At 34.6% G+C, this 19265-nt stretch overlaps 2 protein-coding genes across 2 annotated transcripts; both read left to right on the top strand.

The window, feature by feature from the left end:
- Positions 1–1875: 1875 nt before the first annotated feature.
- On the top strand, positions 1876–6693 carry LOC127098349 (nuclear transport factor 2). The gene is made up of 9 exons (XM_051036921.1): positions 1876–2098; positions 2188–2322; positions 3383–3692; positions 4425–4690; positions 4792–4975; positions 5180–5301; positions 5416–5481; positions 5622–5703; positions 6208–6693. Exons 1-9 carry the CDS (start codon positions 2060–2062, stop codon positions 6429–6431), a joined length of 1428 nt encoding a protein of 475 aa, XP_050892878.1. The 5' UTR covers positions 1876–2059; the 3' UTR covers positions 6432–6693.
- A 775-nt stretch (positions 6694–7468) lies between these two features.
- Positions 7469–9079, top strand: LOC127098347 (uncharacterized). Its single transcript, XM_051036920.1, has one exon. It carries the CDS (start codon positions 7658–7660, stop codon positions 9011–9013), a length of 1356 nt encoding a protein of 451 aa, XP_050892877.1. The 5' UTR covers positions 7469–7657; the 3' UTR covers positions 9014–9079.
- The last annotated feature ends 10186 nt before the right edge of the window (positions 9080–19265 follow it).

The following is a 19265-nucleotide window of genomic DNA, read 5'->3' as shown; positions in this document are numbered from 1 at the left end:
CATAAAAAATATATAAACCTAAACTTGATATATATTATTTTTATAAAATTTATAAAATAATATTTATATATTCTTACAGTTATTTTTAAATTATAAAAATGAATAAAATAAAATTTGATATATCATTTAAATAAAATATCTAAAATAATTTTAAATTATTTATATTTTACATTTATCATATCATGTCGAACAAATAAACTAAAGATAAACAACAATATTCTTGATTTTCTTTACATCTAAGAAAATAAAGTTTATAGTTTGCTAAATTACTTTTTATGATGATCTTAGTGAATATAATAAAAAATAAAGATAGTATTTTTAAATAACTCTCCTATATCAATTAATATCAACATCCAAATCACATAAACATTTGAGAATACCATTCATAATAAATTAAAATACTTAAAAAAATTAAGTTAATCAAGTAATTAATATTTAAAACACTTTTATTCATCATATGACTAATGTTTGATAATATAAACATAAATTTGAAAAACTCTTAAAAGTTTTATTTGCTAATAATTGTAAATTAAATTTAAACTTTATTCAAGACTAAAAAGAAATACTATTATTAACAATTTAAAATTAAATATCTTAAAAAAAGTATAGATATAAGAATCAAAATTTAAAAAAAATAAGTAAATTACAAGTGATATCATTTTAAATTATTTAATTTTTCAAAACTAAATAATTCAACAAATCTCAATTATAATTCATAATAAATCATTAATAATATAAAGTTAACTATCATATTTATTAAAAAAAATATTTTTTAACATAATTAGAATTTAATAAAAAACAAATAATAATTAATTTACAACCGCGCATCTAGATACATTTAATCTCATACCACTTAATTTTTTATTATTCTATGTTTTATGGAAAGATAAATACCACTTCATTTCTTATCATTTTTTTTATCATTCAATGGATTCAAATAAAGTTTCACAATAAAGAATTTTACAAAATCCGATGCTAAAAGAGCATTAAAAAATTATAAATCATAAAAGTTTTCAATTTTTAAATCATTTTTTAAATTATTATTTTTCATAAATATTAATAATCATTCAATGGATTCAAAGAAAGTTTCACAATAAAGAATTTTACAAAATTTGATGCTAAAAGAGCATTAAAAAAATTGTAAATCATAGAAATTTTCAATTTTCAAATCATTTTTTAATTATTAATTTTCATAAATATTAGTATTCATTCAATGGATTCAAAGAAAGTTTCACAATAAAGAATTTTACAAAATTCAATGCTAAAAGAGCATTAAAAAATTATAAATCATAGAAATTTTCAATTTTCAAATTATTTTTTTAATTATTAATTCTCATAAACATCAATAGTCATTCAATGAATTCAAAGAAAGTTTCACAATAAATAATTTTATTCAATGCTAAAAGAGCTTTAAAAAAATTATAAATCATTGAAAATTTCAATTTTCAAATATTTTTTTTTAAATTGTTAATTTTTATAAATATTAATAATTTATTTATACCAATTTATAAATATAAATAAATACTATTGTCACTTGATCAATAACTTATACTTATTTAAGTCAATAAATATATATATTACAAAAAAAATTTAATTAAATAAATTTTTATCATATATATATAAGGATCAATTACTATTCACTGTCATTATAATTTTTTTTTATTAAAGTCATGGTCAGTGTATTTTAATTATATATATATATATATATATATATATATATATATATATATATATATATATGATATTATAAAAAAATAAAATTATTTAACCTTTTTATACAATAATAATTCTTATTAAAATATCAAAAAATAATTAATTAATTCGAATAGAATTTTAATTTTTTTTGACTAAATTTATTTGAATGAGTGGATCTTATAGGAGAAAATAGACTCATAGCAGCAGCAACTTCATCCGGAGAGAGATATACAGACAAAAATCTCTCTCTCTCTCTCAGATCTCTATACGTACGCGTGTGTGGATGCTTAGATCTCAAAAGCGTCACCATTTCGGATCTCAATTGACGGCGTTAGGGTTTTGAAGGGTTTTTCATTTTTCTTCAATGGCTACGCCCTTTCCCATTCCTCTCACCGCTGCTCAGGTTCACTTTTTTCTCTTCATCTCTTTCCTCAATTTCTCTCCCACTCATCAAAAACCTAATAATCATCTCTTGATTCGTTTTTCCTTCAGGTTGGGACTTACTTCGTCGGACAGTACTACCATGTGCTTCAGAATCAACCCGAGTTCGTTCATCAGTTCTACTCTGATGCCAGTACCATGCTTCGTATCGATGGCCACGCTAGAGAAACTGCCACTGCAATGCTCGTATGAGTCCTCTCTTTATTACCCCTAATTTTATTTTTTCCTGGTTGTTTTTTTGTGGCTGGAATTGGTTGTGAATGCTACTGAATATGGAGTGATGTATGTTCTTATTTTGATTTGAGAAGTTTTAATGGCATCTCTGATTGTGGCCTTCACTTGTTGGTTTTAATATTGGTACAAAGCGGATTTACGAATTTACTGAATGTGGGTAAGAAATAAATGTTATTGATGTGGATAAGATAGAATTTTTGTGTGTCCTTGATGTTTAGAGTTTATGGTTAGAAGGTGATTTGGAGTTGATTTCATTGCTGCGGAGTTAATTTTGTCTGTGCGATTATAGAGCTAACTAGTTGTTTGAATTTAAAGGGTTTCAAGTGGGTCTGTAATGGTCTGCTTCAGTTTAAGAGCACGGTTCTTAGTTATGCTTGTGGTTGTTTCAAGTATTGTGATCATTGCGATGCGAATTGGAACTTGAAATTGTTTTTTGTTTGCACCGAGTCATGTGGCCGTAGCTAAGATCCATCATGATCCATTGTTGTGGTCTTATGTGGCCTTCACAGCATTATGTTTTGTTCTTTTCATTTTATTTAAAATGTTTCTTCAGCGGTATATGTCACACAGAACTCAATTATGGGGTTGTATCAGTTGAGGTGGCATTCAATTTGAAACCATTGTCCAAGAGATTCAACTTTTGGCATTTATATGGTTATAAATCATGATTAGAAATCTAATGCAGGCACTTAAGATTTATTTACTGTACTTTGCAAATATAATATTGTTACGTAGTGTTTACAATTATTACAGTCTTTTATGAAATGAATCTTTACATTTATACTTTTAATAGAAAATTTAGCTGAACATTTTTTTAAACTTTACCTTTAGAATAATGTGCAACTTGTTGAAGTTGCTTCATATCGCTGTTCACGAATTCGTCTTTTTATTAGTTCTTTAATTGTTTGAAGGAAGTTAGCATTAGCTTCAATTGTTTATGTTATGCACATTCAGTGATAGTAAATTACATATCCTCCTTCCTTCCAAACTGAAAAAACTTTTCTCTGAGCAGCAAATCCATTCACTGGTCATGTCACTCAGCTATACTGGAATTGAAATCAAGACTGCACACTCTTTGGAGTCTTGGAGTGGTGGTGTTATCGTGATGGTTTCTGGATCTGTGCAAATTAAGGACAGCCTGCGGAGGAAATTTATGCAGACGTTCTTCCTTGCGCCCCAAGAAAAAGGCTTTTTTGTGCTAAATGACATTTTTCACTTCGTTGAAGATGATCTTATTCATCACCATCACCACCAGGCAGTCTTGTTAGCTCAGAGCAATCTTGATTCAAAACTGAATGCTCCAAGTACAATTAATAAGCCAGGTAAATTCTGTGCCAGCTTGTATGCATTTACCTGAATTGAAAAATAACCACTTTGTCATTTAAGTACTAAAGAAAATATTTTTTTTTGTTAAATTTTTCCCGATAAAAGTATTAAAAGGCATTATGACTTGTATCTCTCCATGGATGTTACACTTACACATTCTTTTATGCAAATTATGAATCTTGACTACTTTAGAGTCTATATTAGACTGTTAGTCATTTGTTATTTAGTTTTCTCTATTCCCAGAATCTCTAGTTCATTTTGTCATTTAGAAGTCTATATTAGACTGTTTTCTCACCGTGTTTGTAGTTTATCCCCTTCACCAACTGTATTTGCGGTATTGTTATCAGCTGTAACCTTCTATCAGCCACTATTATCAGATTGACAATATTTTAAAACCATCAGTGTCTTCAAATTGGTCGTAAAAACTGCACCATTTCTGTTTGCACATTGAGGCTTGGTTTACTTGCATATTGAATGATAAGATCTTACAGCCACACACATATATGGGTATTGTTGTTGGCTATAGTTTAAAGTTGGAAATTGTCAGGGTAGCTTGATCCCAAACCTCATTTTAACTATTTTAACTTTTAATGATAAATTTTTTATATCTTCGAAAAAATCTAACAGCTTTTCTGTAAATAACCAATGTGGCTGATTATGCGTTATTACTGACTCTTCAAACTACGGCATTTCAACATTTAATTGATTTAGTGCCATGGATTTTGCAGTATCCAACTATATGCTGGGTGGAGATATCCAGGCTAGGGAGTATGTTGCTGCGAATGAGGTCAAAGAAAATGGTGTAGCTGACAGTTACGGATTTTCAGAGCAACAAATGCAGCGGGGTCCTGATTCTGAACAAATTAGGGAGGATAATGCCGGTGAAGAGTCTAATGGGTCACTTCATTCTTCAGGGAATACCGTGCAAGATCACCTACCTGCTTCTCCTGAAGAACCTGCCGGGGAGCCACAAAAGCACACTTATGCCTCCATTGTATGTTCTGATTAACCGTTATATTAATATCCAAACAATGTTTTCTTTTGGGATTTAGTTATGACATTGTAACTGACCCTGTTATGTCCTGTTGTTGGAAGTTACGGGTTGCTAAGGGACAATCTTCTCCATCTGCGGCTTCTCAACCCTCCCATAAAAATGTTTCCCCATCAGAATGGGATCATACTCCACCTAGCAGTAATCAGCAAACAACTGCATCCACAAATGTATTTGAAAGGTCTGACACAGATGCAGTGGAAGAACTTCCTGCAGCAGAATATGAAGGTTCTGTGTGTACTTTTTTCGTTTGTAGAATTGATTATTATCAAGTTCCTCCGTTTATAGTTACTTTCTGGGAGTGAGCACATTTTCACCGCCCATTACATGATAAACTAATACATTTTAATAGAAGCTATAAAGGGTTACATGTATTTATCAGCGTCCATTGCTCTCCTCCACTGACCTTGTTTTTCTTTGCAATGCTTTCAGATGAAATTAAATCCGTTTATGTGAGAAACTTGTTGCCTACGGTGTCTCCTTCTGAAGTGGAAGAGGAATTCAAGAATTTTGGTAGAATCAGGCCTGATGGAGTTGTCATAAGAAGTCGCAAGGTTTATATCACTTCATAATTCCATCTTCAAATAACTATTTTATTTTTCATTGATATGTTACTACATTTATGTTCTACCTCAACTTATGAATCTGAACTTTTCATCTATACCCAGGATGTTGGTGTATGCTATGCATTTGTTGAATTTGAAGATATGTCAGGCGTTCATAATGCAGTCAAGGTTTTGATTTTCTTTTAACTTAGTTTGAGAAATGTAGTACTCATGAATTATTTTGTAGTAATATGCCATTCATGACCCAAAACTATTACCTGTCTACTTGGTCAGAGTGAACACTAAATCTTGTTTGTCTATGCTTTCAGGCAGGATCCGTTGAGATAGCAGGAAGGCCAGTATACATTGAAGAACGGAGACCGAACAGTAACATTCCTTCTCGAGGAGGAAGTATGTCCTTGTATTGTTGTTTTCTTGTTATTATTATTAGATTTTGTCACTATAAATTTGTTTACTCCCTGAAAAAATACAAAAGTGATATGTTTTTAGTCCTTGGTGAAAGATAAAAAAACACTACTTTTTTAATACAAGAAATTATGATCAATTGCAATTTAAGCTACAATTTGCTAAATTTTGTTTAAGGATGACACCAGGTTTTATGGGATCATTACTTCAAGTTCAAAATTTTCAGTCTGGCTGTTTAGTGACCCTTCTTTACTGCAATGCAACATATGAATAGATGTTATAATCTGATTTGACTGGCCTCATGGTTCATTTAATAATTGTAATTCAAAATGTTTTTATAATGAGATTTGACATACTATATTACTATCAATGATGATGTTGACATTGACTATGCAGACATGCACTTGTTTCCTTAGTGTCCATGTTTTCTTCTCTATATAATTCTATATAATTCAATGCGTTTGCCATTTTCCTGATCTGTATTAACAGGACGAGGTAGAGGCAGGGGTAGCTATCATTCAGAGGCACCAAGAGGGCGTTTCAATTCAAGAAACTATGGCAGGGGAAATGGTCAGGATGGTGGTGATCGCGAGTACAACAAACCAAGGGGAAATGGTTTCTACCGACCAAACCCACGCCAAGAGAGAGGATATTCAGCTCACCATGTGCCAAGAAATGGACAGAATCTGGCTGATTCCTCAGTAACTAATTAAATAAAATTATCAAGAGTCCAATTTTGAGTCCAGATATTTCAGCTCCTAGTAGTCAACTTCAATAGATTACACCAAATATTGGTATTTTTTAGTCTTAAATTAAGATGTTGAGGGAATTAGATATCTTCGTTTCTGGTCAATTTTGTTCAAGGGTATTCTATTCCATTTGTTCCTCCCGGAATTTTTTGTTTAGCTGGTAATGTGCTTATTTAAAACATGACATTTGTTTACTCCCAATTGAAATTTGAAATCCATTTTTATATGCTATAGAGCTTGATTTGGATCAAGAATAAAAAAGAGGCATGACAAAAAGTTTGATTCAGATCGCATTAGGTTATAAATTAATTCTATTGGCATCGCATGCCTGCCATTGATCTGGCCTGATTAAATTTTAAATGATAGATGTTATTGTAATTTGTTTTAGTTGAGTATACATGTAGAATGCATAAATAATTATATTTTATGAAGTTTATAGAGTCTGCACAATTCATGCTTTAAATTACTAAGCTATTTATAAGTTTTGTTATTTTATTTTATTTCAAGAATTTTTTTTCTATTTAAATATTAAAAATATTTGATTATGAATATGTTATTTATTATTAATGTTTGTTTTATAACAATAAATAGTTATTTTGTCAAAATGACTACAAATGTCTTAAATTATACAGTCCTGATTCCCCTGTGATTCACGGATGGTCATGTTAGTTTAGTAAATCCAAAAACTCACAGCTGTTGTTAGTGAGGTTAAATGCACTTAAATCTGTCTCTGCAAGCTAATGATGAAACTATAATTAGTTACTAATCTATAGCTGTACATTGCAATTACAGAGGTTTAAGTGTTGGAAATAACAATATTATAAAACAGCCTATCATAAAGAGAGAGAATTTCCCACATCACCATCTAAAATAAGGAAACAAAATTAAAGGCTGAAATATTTTCAATGCTCTTTTGATTTGCTGTCTTCAGTGTAACAAATGCCTTATTTACATCTTTTCTTTACCTTTATGTAACGCACTCAACATAATCACATCTTCTTAACGTCCTTTCCTTTCTTTTCAATATTCAAAAGTATTAAAGCAAGACAACAAAACCTAAGATAAAACACCAGCACAATTAAATTCCTTCAATTTCTATTCCTTGTTGCAATTTCATTATTTCAATCAACTTGCATTCTTAATTCCTTCCTCTTGTTGATGCGATTGCATCATAATCTTTAGTCAGTATCATGTCAAATATTTTGGCATGTTACCAACTCCTAGAACTCAATGTCATATCAGCACAAGATTTAGCCGAGGTGTGTCGCTCCATGCGAACTTACGCGGTTGCATGGATGGACCCTGACCGCAAGCTTTCCACTCGGGTTGATTCTCACGGCGGTACCAACCCGGCGTGGAATGATAAGTTTGTCTTTCGGGTTGACGAAGACTTTTTATACGATGAAAACTCAACGATAACAATTGACATCTATGCCATTCATTGGTTCAAAGACATCCATGTAGGTACAGCCCTTGTCCTCTCTGATGACATTGTCCCACCATCACGACCTTCCCATAGCAATAACTATAAACCTCCTGGCATGCGGTTCGTGGGGCTCCAGGTCCAACGACCCTCCGGCCGCCCGAAAGGTATTCTAAACGTTGGCGTGGCAGTCCTCGATAGCTCTATGCGAAGCATGCCTCTTTACACACACAATAACACCCCGACCGTTGGATATCATAATGATCATCACAATCAGCAAAACCATGAAGCCATGCCAGAGATTCGACGCACGAAGAGTGACACGAGCTCAATGATGGGCGCAGAAGTTATGGAGCATGAGAAACGACTGAAGGCTAAAAGGGGAAAATCAGGTTCCCAAGTTACCCCTTCAGAAGTTAGCTCAATCAGCAAGAAAAAAGCCATGTCTACATTGAGCGGCTCAGACGTGAAGCCTAAGAAAACCTCAAAGAAGGGTAAACCCGGCAAAACACCAAGAATTTATCCAAAAGAATTCAATGAAACACCTAAAGTTAGTTATGAATACCAAGTTAAACCCTCGCCGAAGCCACAATTTCAGAACTCTCCGGCAAGGGGTTATAATAAAGGTGGCGTACGAGCCACGCCACTACATTCATTCGCCGTTAATAATGCAATGGCTAATGCAATGGAGTATAGTACTCCATACAGAACAAACAAAGGTCACCATCGTCCTATAATAACCGACTCTGAGTTAGGCCCGTCAGCATCAGAAGTTGCCGCGATGGTGGCGAGGCAGCCTGTGATGGACGAAGGAGAGAACTCTACAATAGGAGGATGGAGCTTGGACGAGAGTGTCGAAGAATTGAAACCTAAAATTGAGAGGTGGCGGACTGATTTGGCACCGGTGTATGATGGTGGAGAGATGTCAAGCAGGCCATCATCTAGCAGGATGAAAGGGAAGCATTCACGTAGGCGTACGGATGGTGACGGTGGTGGAAATGGTTTGTTCTCTTGCTTTAGTGTTATTTGTGGTGTTGAATGCTCCATTGTCTGCGGCGGCGACAAGAAGAAAAATAGGCTTCGCCGGAATCAATCGGTGGAGGATGGTGCAAGCTTTGTATGAAATAAGTGTGTGAATAATGTTGCATGCATGCATGGACGATAAAAACTGTTCTTTATTTAATATTATTTTTTCCAAGAATAATTCTTTCATATATAAGTTCTATAGATTATGTTAGTTTGATGATGAATATATACTTCTAATTTTATATCAGACTATTTGAGGGTGACCAATACTGCTATTAACCATCTCTTGAGAAAAAAGAATGATCTTATTTTGTAATGGATTTTTTATTGGATTTTTTATATTCATTCATTTTAATGGAAAAAAATTATACTTGTTAAATGGGTCGGTCCTTCGATCTGGTGAGACAACACGTGTAATTGGACGGAAATTTCTTTTTCCATGCTTATAGTGTGGTCCACATCTCTGAAAACCTAAAATTGTCCTTGTGTGTTCGAAGATGCATATCCAGACGCACCTTAAATCACCTTATCTCCCGTATATCAAATAGCCACCCCATTTTGTCAAAAGTTGGTTTGGAAATACATTTGCGAAACTTTTATGAAATGTATTCGGCGATACATCTCTGAAAAAACCACTGAATCCATTTTAAGCTATTTAAACATCATTATTTCGGATATGCATTTCCGAAAACTTCCTGCATGCATCTAGGGCATAAACATTGTCCTAAGTTTGCATTTTTTTAAAGGCAAAGTCATTTTAATCCGACTAACATTGCCTTAATTTGATCCAAAGTCATTTTAACACGCACATTATAGAACAAAGTAATGCATTAATTAAAATAACATCTCATAATATTACAAACATTGTTCTCAAAGTATGAAAAATAATACTAAAACATCCCAAAATGCAGAAGAAAAAAAACATAACTTACTGCGTATGCCTAATCATAACCCTCTGGCTCCTTCTCTGTCGCCGATAACCTAAAGCATTCCATGACTCGGTAAGAATGGCACGTGTGAGAAAAATGGCATCATCGTCACCTCTCACAAACCGTCCAAACTCTATGTCGTCATACATAAGTCGCATAGTATTTTGACAAATCGACAACACATCAATGTCATGATCATCCATGGCCTGGTCATTCTCCAAGATCTCCACATGAGTTGTCCTACGTGGACGTCTAGAAGAGCCTAGTGTTATGATAAGGTGTGACACCCTATAGAACCAAGTCATGTAATCGTCCACATAAGACCAGTGACTTGTAGCTTACATCCTCTGATACTCCTCTTGTACTAGATGACTCTCGTAATCCGCCACCATGTCATCAAGATGTCCGTGGACGATGCTGTCAGAAGAAGACTTGAAGGGGGATCTCAGAATGATCTACACATATTCAAACTGACACATGCATCGCTCTGGCATATACATGCACATCATATTCCTCCCACATGCCAACCATCCGGAGTAAAATGAAATAGGGTCAAAGGCAACAATGTCCCAGTGAGCGGTGTGTAGTGTCCAATCGATGTCAACATGTGCAATTCGATCAATATACACATGAAACGACTGCACATCATCATTCCCTATGAGTGGGTAATACCGCTATATGTAGATCTATGATTGAATGCCATGTATTCCCTTATTTGATTGAATTGTGTGGTGGCATATGGTGCAAAACTTTCAAAAGTTGTGTCCTGAGCATTCAAAGGATATTGAACTAATTTGAAGCGCTCCTCCTGAGCAGCCGCAAATTCTCCATGCCATAGTGTATCTTCTTCATAATGCTCTTGTTGTTGAATGCACATATTTTCCAGTATGGTGATAATGGTGTATTGATCACCATTTGATCCATCACCGGAATCATGTGCATAGGACGTACCATGCTCAACCAAAGTGTTTGGTTGCCACTGACCCCATCCTTGTTCATTAGTATATTGATGGTAAGGAGATCCTTGCAGTCAAGCCTCACCAGCTTCATGATAGGAATTTCATTATCAACTTTATGAACATTTTTTCCCTCTGGTTGTTCCTCATATTCTAGAGAAAATTCATCTGGATCATCGTAGTTGTAGATGATTTTTCCCGAGCCCTTCATCTGATAATAGTAGACCTTATTGGTGTTTCCCCAAATGTATCCCATAAGAGTCATTGTGGTTTTGCTAAACTCTTGAGATGGACCCGGATTAATAAATGAGGAATTTTGCACTGCTATGCCAAATTAATCCAAAATACTTTGAATCAGTGAGCCATAACACAAGGATGACCCTTTTCCACAATTCTTAAGAGCAAACATCCTAGACACAAAGTAGTGAGGCCAATTAATCCTTATCTTATTTTGAAGAATATAAAGCAGATGTACCTCAATATGATAAATTCTAGAATATCCTCTTTTCTTAGGATGCAAAATATGAGAGAATCTCTTTTCAAGTACCCAGTAGTCATAATATCTAGATTCTCATCATACCTTGGGCCATTAGCATGGAATTCATATGAGTTTTCCAATCATACCTAATAGGTTGATCTTGATCAGTCACACATGGATCATGATTTTTCAAAGGAATGCTAACAAAGCATTCTGAAACTCCCTAGTGATAAGATATGATTCGTTACCCATTTTGAACTGAAATGTATCACCTCTTTTTTTTTCCAAACCAGCATAGAACACCCCAACCAGATCCTCATTGTAATTAGTACAACACTCTAAAAATAGATCAATTTTCTGATGTTTCATGATGTCAACAACTTCAGGAATATTCAATCTATCGGCTACCTTAGGGTAATAAACATGTTGTTTGACAACCAGCCTATTCTTGTGAAACTTTTCAAAATCTTCTAAACAAGAAGGATGAAGTAGTGAAAGAGAAGTTATCAGAACATATGTTGAAGTTGTAGCAGCGTTCTTACCCTTGTTACCTCTAGGAGCCATTGAAACTTGCTGCACATAAGGTGTTCGATATAATATTTGAATTAGTGGAGCTTGAATTTGAGAAAAGTGAGATATACCCACTAACCCAAAAGTGTGAACGTTGCTTCTAATCACCCAACAATGAAGAAAATTAATCAAAACATAGCATAAGTTTGCAAATTATGAGGGTATGTATGTGGAGTAAAAGAGATTATGAAGATATAGCTTTAGGTTAGAACAATCCCAATTGTGAACCTTGTGTTGATGAAGATGTTAGGTAAGTGATGAGGTTGATGGAGTTTAAAAAACTTTTACGTTGATGCTTTGTTGAAGATTGAAAGTGAGAGTTTTTTTTTGGAAGAGGTTTGTGTTTCAAATAAGTTTTAAGAGTTTAAAGTGAGAGATTAAATGGACAAAAATATGATATTATGCATAATTACGCGCTACGCATCGACCTCTACGAGTTGTGCATCGACCTATGAGCCAAGGAACCTTGAAAATTTTATCGATGCTTCGACTCATACATGCCATGCATCGATGCATATTGTATTGAATTTGAAAAAAAATGAAATTTATAGTATGAATCGACCTGTAGAATGGCATGCATCTATGCATGATGAGCAGAAACGAAATGTCTTAAATTTGTGGCTTAAGAGGCCGCCTGTAAGTCTTATAGGTCGATGCATGGTGTTCCATTTTTGAAAAAATATGCAAAACTCTCACTTTTCATGAATGAAATGATAAATATCATGCTGAAACACGTAATGCATCAAAATGTAACTAATTTTTAAGATGAAATGCATATGAGACAATATCATGAAGCCACTATACACTTATAGGTTGAAAAACACAGTTTTCAATGAAGTTTTTGGAAGTGGGCACACATGAGGTTCATCATATAACACATTTTAGAGCACAACAAGAAATAAGATAAAATGTGCATATAAGTAGTACATGTATTTTAAAATAAACTTACGCACAAAGAAAGAAGTGAAACAATATTACCTCACACACAGAAGACCGAGGAAGTAATCACCTACACTTCTTTTACTTATATAACCAATGATGAAATCCCTTTGTTATCAAATTTGATTTCATGCAATTCGTTTTCATAAATACACTTGGTACCTATATATTGATGATCTCACGAATGTAGGACAAAGTCCCACACAATAATTTTAACTCAAATAACATGACCTTAGGTTAATGTTTGTCAAAGAGAACAACTTAGTGATTTAAGATAAAAATTGAAACACAATTTAAGAGATAACTGAAAATACTTATCTAAAAGCATATAGTCACGCTTTTGGTAAAGATTCCAAGATATTATAGAAGACTTATCTTACCTTTACTTGATGGTCATTTTTTCTCCTCCTCAAGCTCTACCATTTTCGGGTGATTAATCCATCTTTGGTGACTTTGAGTATGTCTTCTAAAGATTCATCTACATCATGAAAAAGAAAAAACCTTTCCCGACGTTTTTCGGATACATTACATCACAAGTGATGTATTCAACCTTAATAATAGTAATTACTCTCAAGCAATTATAATATCAAATATAGTCGTGAAAGGGGGATTCACCTACACTACCTATTTCATGATTTAGAACTTATATTTGTTAACTTCATAGGTTATAACATCGTTCTTCATTGTCACAAAGTCAATGAATAAGGAGATTTTACCTTTTATACGCATTGAGCTTCCCTTGTTAAGATCTTATACTCTCTTCAAGGAGTCGAGACATTTTTCCTACAAAGTCAATCAATAATGCTAGGTACCCAATTTTCATTGGGTTCTTGAGGGTGAGTGAAAATATTGTTGCATTTGGGCAACCATTGAAATACACCTTTAGGAACCAAACATATCCTAAATTTACATTTAGCAATGGTATGGCCTTTCTTACAACAATAGTTACAAGTCAAATGATGGTGTGAATGACTTTCTCTATTAGATCCCATTACAACAAAATTATACTTCTTGTACGACACATTTAAAGATCTTTTGAATTTTGTAGGATTAATAGCGAAGGTGACCTTTGGTTCTAAAGCCTTGTTTACTTTGGATTTTAGAGTATTAACCTTTTTTTGCCAAATGTGACAAGTTTCACAACCAAACCAAGAAGATTTCTCTTCCTTAACATCAACTTTTGAAGCATCTAACATGGATTGCTTAAGAGCTTCCATTTGTTTTTCAGTTTCTAAAACTTTGGCTTCTAAATATGAAAAAAATTATTTTATTTGAAATCAACCTTTTAAAAATATCTACAACTTCACCATATAGATTTTCAAAAGCAATTTATAATTTAGAATAAGACATTTCATCAATAGGTTCATGTTTGGAATGACTTACATTCTTCTTTTTATGCTTGGTCATGAAGAAAATATTTGTCATTTCATCACTTTCACTTGAGCTACCCACCTTGGAGGATTCACTATCACTATCCCATGCGATGTATGCTCTTCTAGACTTGCTAGACTTCTTTTGTTGGCCCTTTCCTTTATCCTTCTTAAGTGAAGGACAATATGGCTTGTAATGACCGACTCTTCCATAATTATAGCATGAACCTTAACATTTTTCCTTCTTATTCTCATTTTCCACTGAGGTATTTGAATTCCTTCTACAGTTGATAATATTCTTGTCGGAATGCTTTATTCCATTTTTCTTAATGTACTTATAGTACCTTCTAACAAAAAACCTCATTTCTTCATCATTCGAACACTCATCATCACTAGTTTCACTATCATCTAGCTCTTTTGTTGAGGAATTAGAACTAGAATCCAGAAGAGCAATTGACTTCTATTCAACCTCATTATCCTTATTATTTTCTTTCCTAATCTTCTTCTCATGCTTCTTTAAACAAATAAGCTTTTGCTCGTGTTCTTCAAGCTTGCCAAATAAAATAGTAATGTCTAATGTCAATAGGTTGCTAGCTTCCTTGATGGCGGTAACCTTAGGTTGCCATTAAGGTAAAATTCAATTAAGATAACATTCCCCCAAAATCAGAGAGGAACATTATAATGGAGAAGTATGGTCCAAGTGGTTTCAATGAGATGGATATTTTTGCATTCGACTACTCCATTTTGTTAAGGTGTACGAGGGTAGGATGTTTTGGGGAAAATACCATTAGTATACATAAAAATTTGAAATTCATAAGATAAATATTCACAGTCATTATCACTTCTTAAGGTATGAATAAACACGCCAAATTGAATTTTTATTTCTTGATAAAATTGTTCAAAAATAAAATTAAAAAAATTCAAGCATGTTCTTTATTAGAAATAACCATGTGGAACATGAAAAATCATCAATAAAAGTAACAATATTTAGACATAAAAGTATAAACAATATGAGAGGGACCGCAAACATAAGAGTGGATTAAATCAAATGGGACAAAGCTCATTTTTTAGCTCGATCTGAAAAGTAATTATGAGTGTGTTTCCCAAAACTGACACAACTCACAATCTAAATTAGACAACTTGGATAAATTTGGCACCAATTTATATAGTAAAGGCTTGAATGACCCAACTGAGCATGGATAGTGAGTGGAGGATATGTGACTAACAATGTCTTGGGTGACACAAAGAGGTAGTAAAGGTTTTAAGGCTCAACTTTAGCGCAAATCGTCTGTCCCAAAATTTGGTCTTGCAAGGTAACATTACAATAAGTGAAAGTAACAATACAATCAAGAGAATGATTTAAATGGCTTGTTGAAAGTGAATTAAATGTAAAACCAAGTACATAGAGAGCATAAGCAACAAATAGAGAAGGTCAAATTTGAATAGTACTAATCCATTGAGGTCGGGTTTGAGAATTGTTTCGTGCAAACCAATTCGATCCAAGACTATTAAGGGCCAATCTCATCGAACCCGATCAACCACCAAAGAGGGACCCATTCATTCGATAATATTCCTAATGTATGAAAATTATCATCCTTATAACCACAAGAGATACCAACTGAAAATGCATTCAACAACTCTCAGTAAATCACAGCTAGCAAATAACTAGTTCGTTCTCTCTCTCTCTCTCTCTCTCTCTCTCTCTCTCTCTCTCTCTCTCTCTCTCTCTCTCTCCCATATACTTACTATTTTTCAAATTCAATTTTACTTCATTATTCTTCCTCATATACTGACTTGAGCGTTGGAGTTCTAACCTTGCATGTTCCCCCACTTCATCGTATCGAAAGTCGCAATCCACCATCATTGTCGTTCCTCCTCTCATTTATAGTTCCATAATGGAACAATAGTGTCGTTTGTGGGAATCTACTTCTAATTCCTACGATTTCCACGAATTCACATTCTCTTATAAACTTCACGATTCATAACTTCCTCTGATCAATGGAGCGAAAGCATTTACAATCAAGTGCGGGGATTTACCGTGTATTGATTTTCTCAATTGTGTTCCCTTAGATCTCCAAATCCTCAATTCTTATAATTTTCGGTGATGGTTGGATCTAAGGCTACCATATCCGTTCGGCATGCAAAGTTGGTGTCGTTGCTCTAACAACGAGCAATCCACCACCTCTTCCTCCACCGCAAAGCTCTATAGGTCCTAAAATGGTTATTCCACTGCATCCATATATGGTTTGAGATTTTCAATTGAATAGATCTATTCAAGTTGATCCGACAGAAACTCCTATTTTAACTTCGGTTACCAACCTGAGGCCTTACCTGGCTTCCACGCTTTACAATCTATGCGAATGAATTTTTGAACAACATTTTTAACATTGTTCGACAGCAAAGTTCACAAGCTCTTAAAGCGAGGTTTCAGTGCCTAGAAGAAATCCTTCACAACGCTCCCTCCCGAGAGAATATAGTTCAAGTAGTTACCTTAGGAAAATCTCGTGTTTCCGTCCTGGAATCAGTCGGGGAAAAGAAAGATGAGGCTCTTTGATCGAAAGATCAACATAGAATCAAGAAACATCAAATTCCTCCTCATTGTCCCAGGGGAGACCGGGGCAACTATGTTCCTTCTCCGACTCAGGAATAAACTCACATGGAGAAGGTGCAACCAAAGCACCCGCTGTCAATAAGAATACTGAAGAGTAAGATTCTGAAATACATGGATAAACCGCCCAAACTGGGTGATTATGACGGAAAAGGAGATCCTGATGAGCACGTGCAACTCATAAATGATCTGGTAATTTACTTTAGTGTTGATAATGCTTCTAGTATGCTAACCCTGGTCGAGTCGGCCTAATTATGGTTTAATGGCCTGCTAGATAGAAGTATCGATTCTTGGGCAGAGTTCTGTGGGAGGTTTACCACATAATTATATCCCAGAAGTGGCAAACTATAACTAAAGTGGCCTTGAACGGGGTCATGCAAGAAAATAAAGAAAGTTGACACTCGTATATATACTGATTCACGCAAGTTTCTATAGAGTTGGAAGGGACTCAAGAATGTCTTTAGTGATGGATCTTTGAAAATGGAATTCTGGTAGACCATCCTTTCATGCAAAAATTAGGGAAGGGGAAACTAAAATTTGTCCAATAATTGTTAACCATGGTCGAACCTTACATGATCCTGGAAGAAAAGCTTGCCAAGCGTTTTGACAATCCTGCTTCCATCAAATTTATTCCAATTTCCCAATCAGGAAGGAGTTCTATTAGCGTCAGGATGATTCCAATCAGGGAATGTTAGGAAAGTACGACAGGTACACTCCCCTTGTGGTCTCCTGTAATAAATATCATCAAGACCGCGTAAATACTGAATTTTGGAAGGCATGAATCTGACCCACGTACCCCATCAGAGAGACATATAAGACAGAAAAATCAAAATATTGTTGTTTTTATAGGAGGCACAACCATAATACTGATGATTGAGTTCAGTTGAAAGTTTTCATTGAATATTTTATCAAGAGAGGTCGACTAGCTAAGTATGTGAATGGAGGCAAATGAGAAAAAATGAGCCATCTAAGGGTAAATCTCCCTCGAAGACCGCGGCGGTTGGAACAAGTGGAGAATGAAATGAGGAGAGTAAATGCAAGATCCCTTACATCAGTGACATAATCGGAGGAGCACTTAGGCAAACCTTATGTCCAAAGGTACCATGAAAAGGGAGATCACATAGATGATACCTTTCTACCACGTGAAAGGAAGTACGTCAGCTAAAGTCTCTGACCTACCTATGTTGGGAATTTGGGACTCAGAGAAGGTTGTAGGAAATCCCAGTGAAATTTTCTCCCTCATGATCATTGCATCAATTGGGAAATTCGACGTGTCCTGGATCCTCATCGATGGCGACAGTGTAATGCCCTAATCCGCTTTCAGGATTACCGACTAACCCACAAACAAAATACTAATCACTCACACGCTTTCCGAGAAACTTCTCAAAATGTCATCCATCTAAATACTAATCGAAGTCAAGCACGTTTAACTATGGATTTCTTATTTATTAGGCTACCGAAAAGAATATACATCTTATTGGTATAGGTAGTATCAATTAATCCTTATAAGCCTTCCTTTAACCATGCAGTCTCATACCTGCACAACCTCAGGATCCTCTCATTCCGATGTAAATTCAGGTGACCACTCCCCGCCTTCTTCGGCCTTGGGTGTTACAGTCGCTCCCCGCCCTCTTTGGCACCAGGTGTTACACACAGTTCTTATGACATCATGTACTCGAAGTTATTCGAGAAAATGGAGTTAGACCGGAGCATTTTTCTGTCATATGAAGGCTCTGACCTCCATGTGTTCAACGGGCCCACTACCGGTCCTTAAGGATATCTAGAGCTGATGGTTTCTACGGGAAATGAAAAGGACATTCGGGCCATAAATTCTCAATTTTTTGTTGTTACCTATAGGAGTTTTTGTAATTGCATTCTGGGACGAACCTTTGCAGCCATGTTGGACGTCGTCTCCTTGCATGTCCGCCTCAAGCTCAAATATCAAAATCTACAGGGAGAAATGGCAACCATAAATGCTAACCTGAAGGGAGCGAAGATAATACAACAGGCTCTCTAGAGAGATCGGGGATAAGGCATAGATATGGAGATCAATGTTGTTTCCCTCATCGGTCAACTCAATATAATGGGAAATTATCCTCTAAAAAGTGGTTGAATTGAATAAAAAAAGAGAAAATAAATAAGTAATGGCCATCCCGCCTAGTTATGTTCCCTATTCTTTACCCATATAGAATACTATGCTTGCATCATTTAATGCTTGTATACATATATACCTGTCAGTATCAAAATAAAAGAGATGCTTTCTGAGACCTTTTTTTCTTTATGACTATTGATAGCGATTGGAAAATTTAGGGTACGACCAAGGATATCGATCCACGGTCCACATAGAGTCAGGGGTGTTGTCGGAGACGCTTTGTACGTATGGCTAAAGTAACCAATCTTCCACATAAATTCAAGGGTGTTGTCTGAGATGCTTTGTGCGTCCGGCTAAAGCAATCAATCCCCCACATAAAGTCAAGGGTGCTTTCGGAGACTCTTTAT

Source organism: Lathyrus oleraceus, chromosome 6, assembly GCF_024323335.1.
Source record: "Lathyrus oleraceus cultivar Zhongwan6 chromosome 6, CAAS_Psat_ZW6_1.0, whole genome shotgun sequence".
NCBI lineage: Eukaryota > Viridiplantae > Streptophyta > Magnoliopsida > Fabales > Fabaceae > Lathyrus > Lathyrus oleraceus.
Note: the sequence above shows the minus strand (reverse complement) of the source record. Positions and strands in the feature narration are given on the sequence as shown.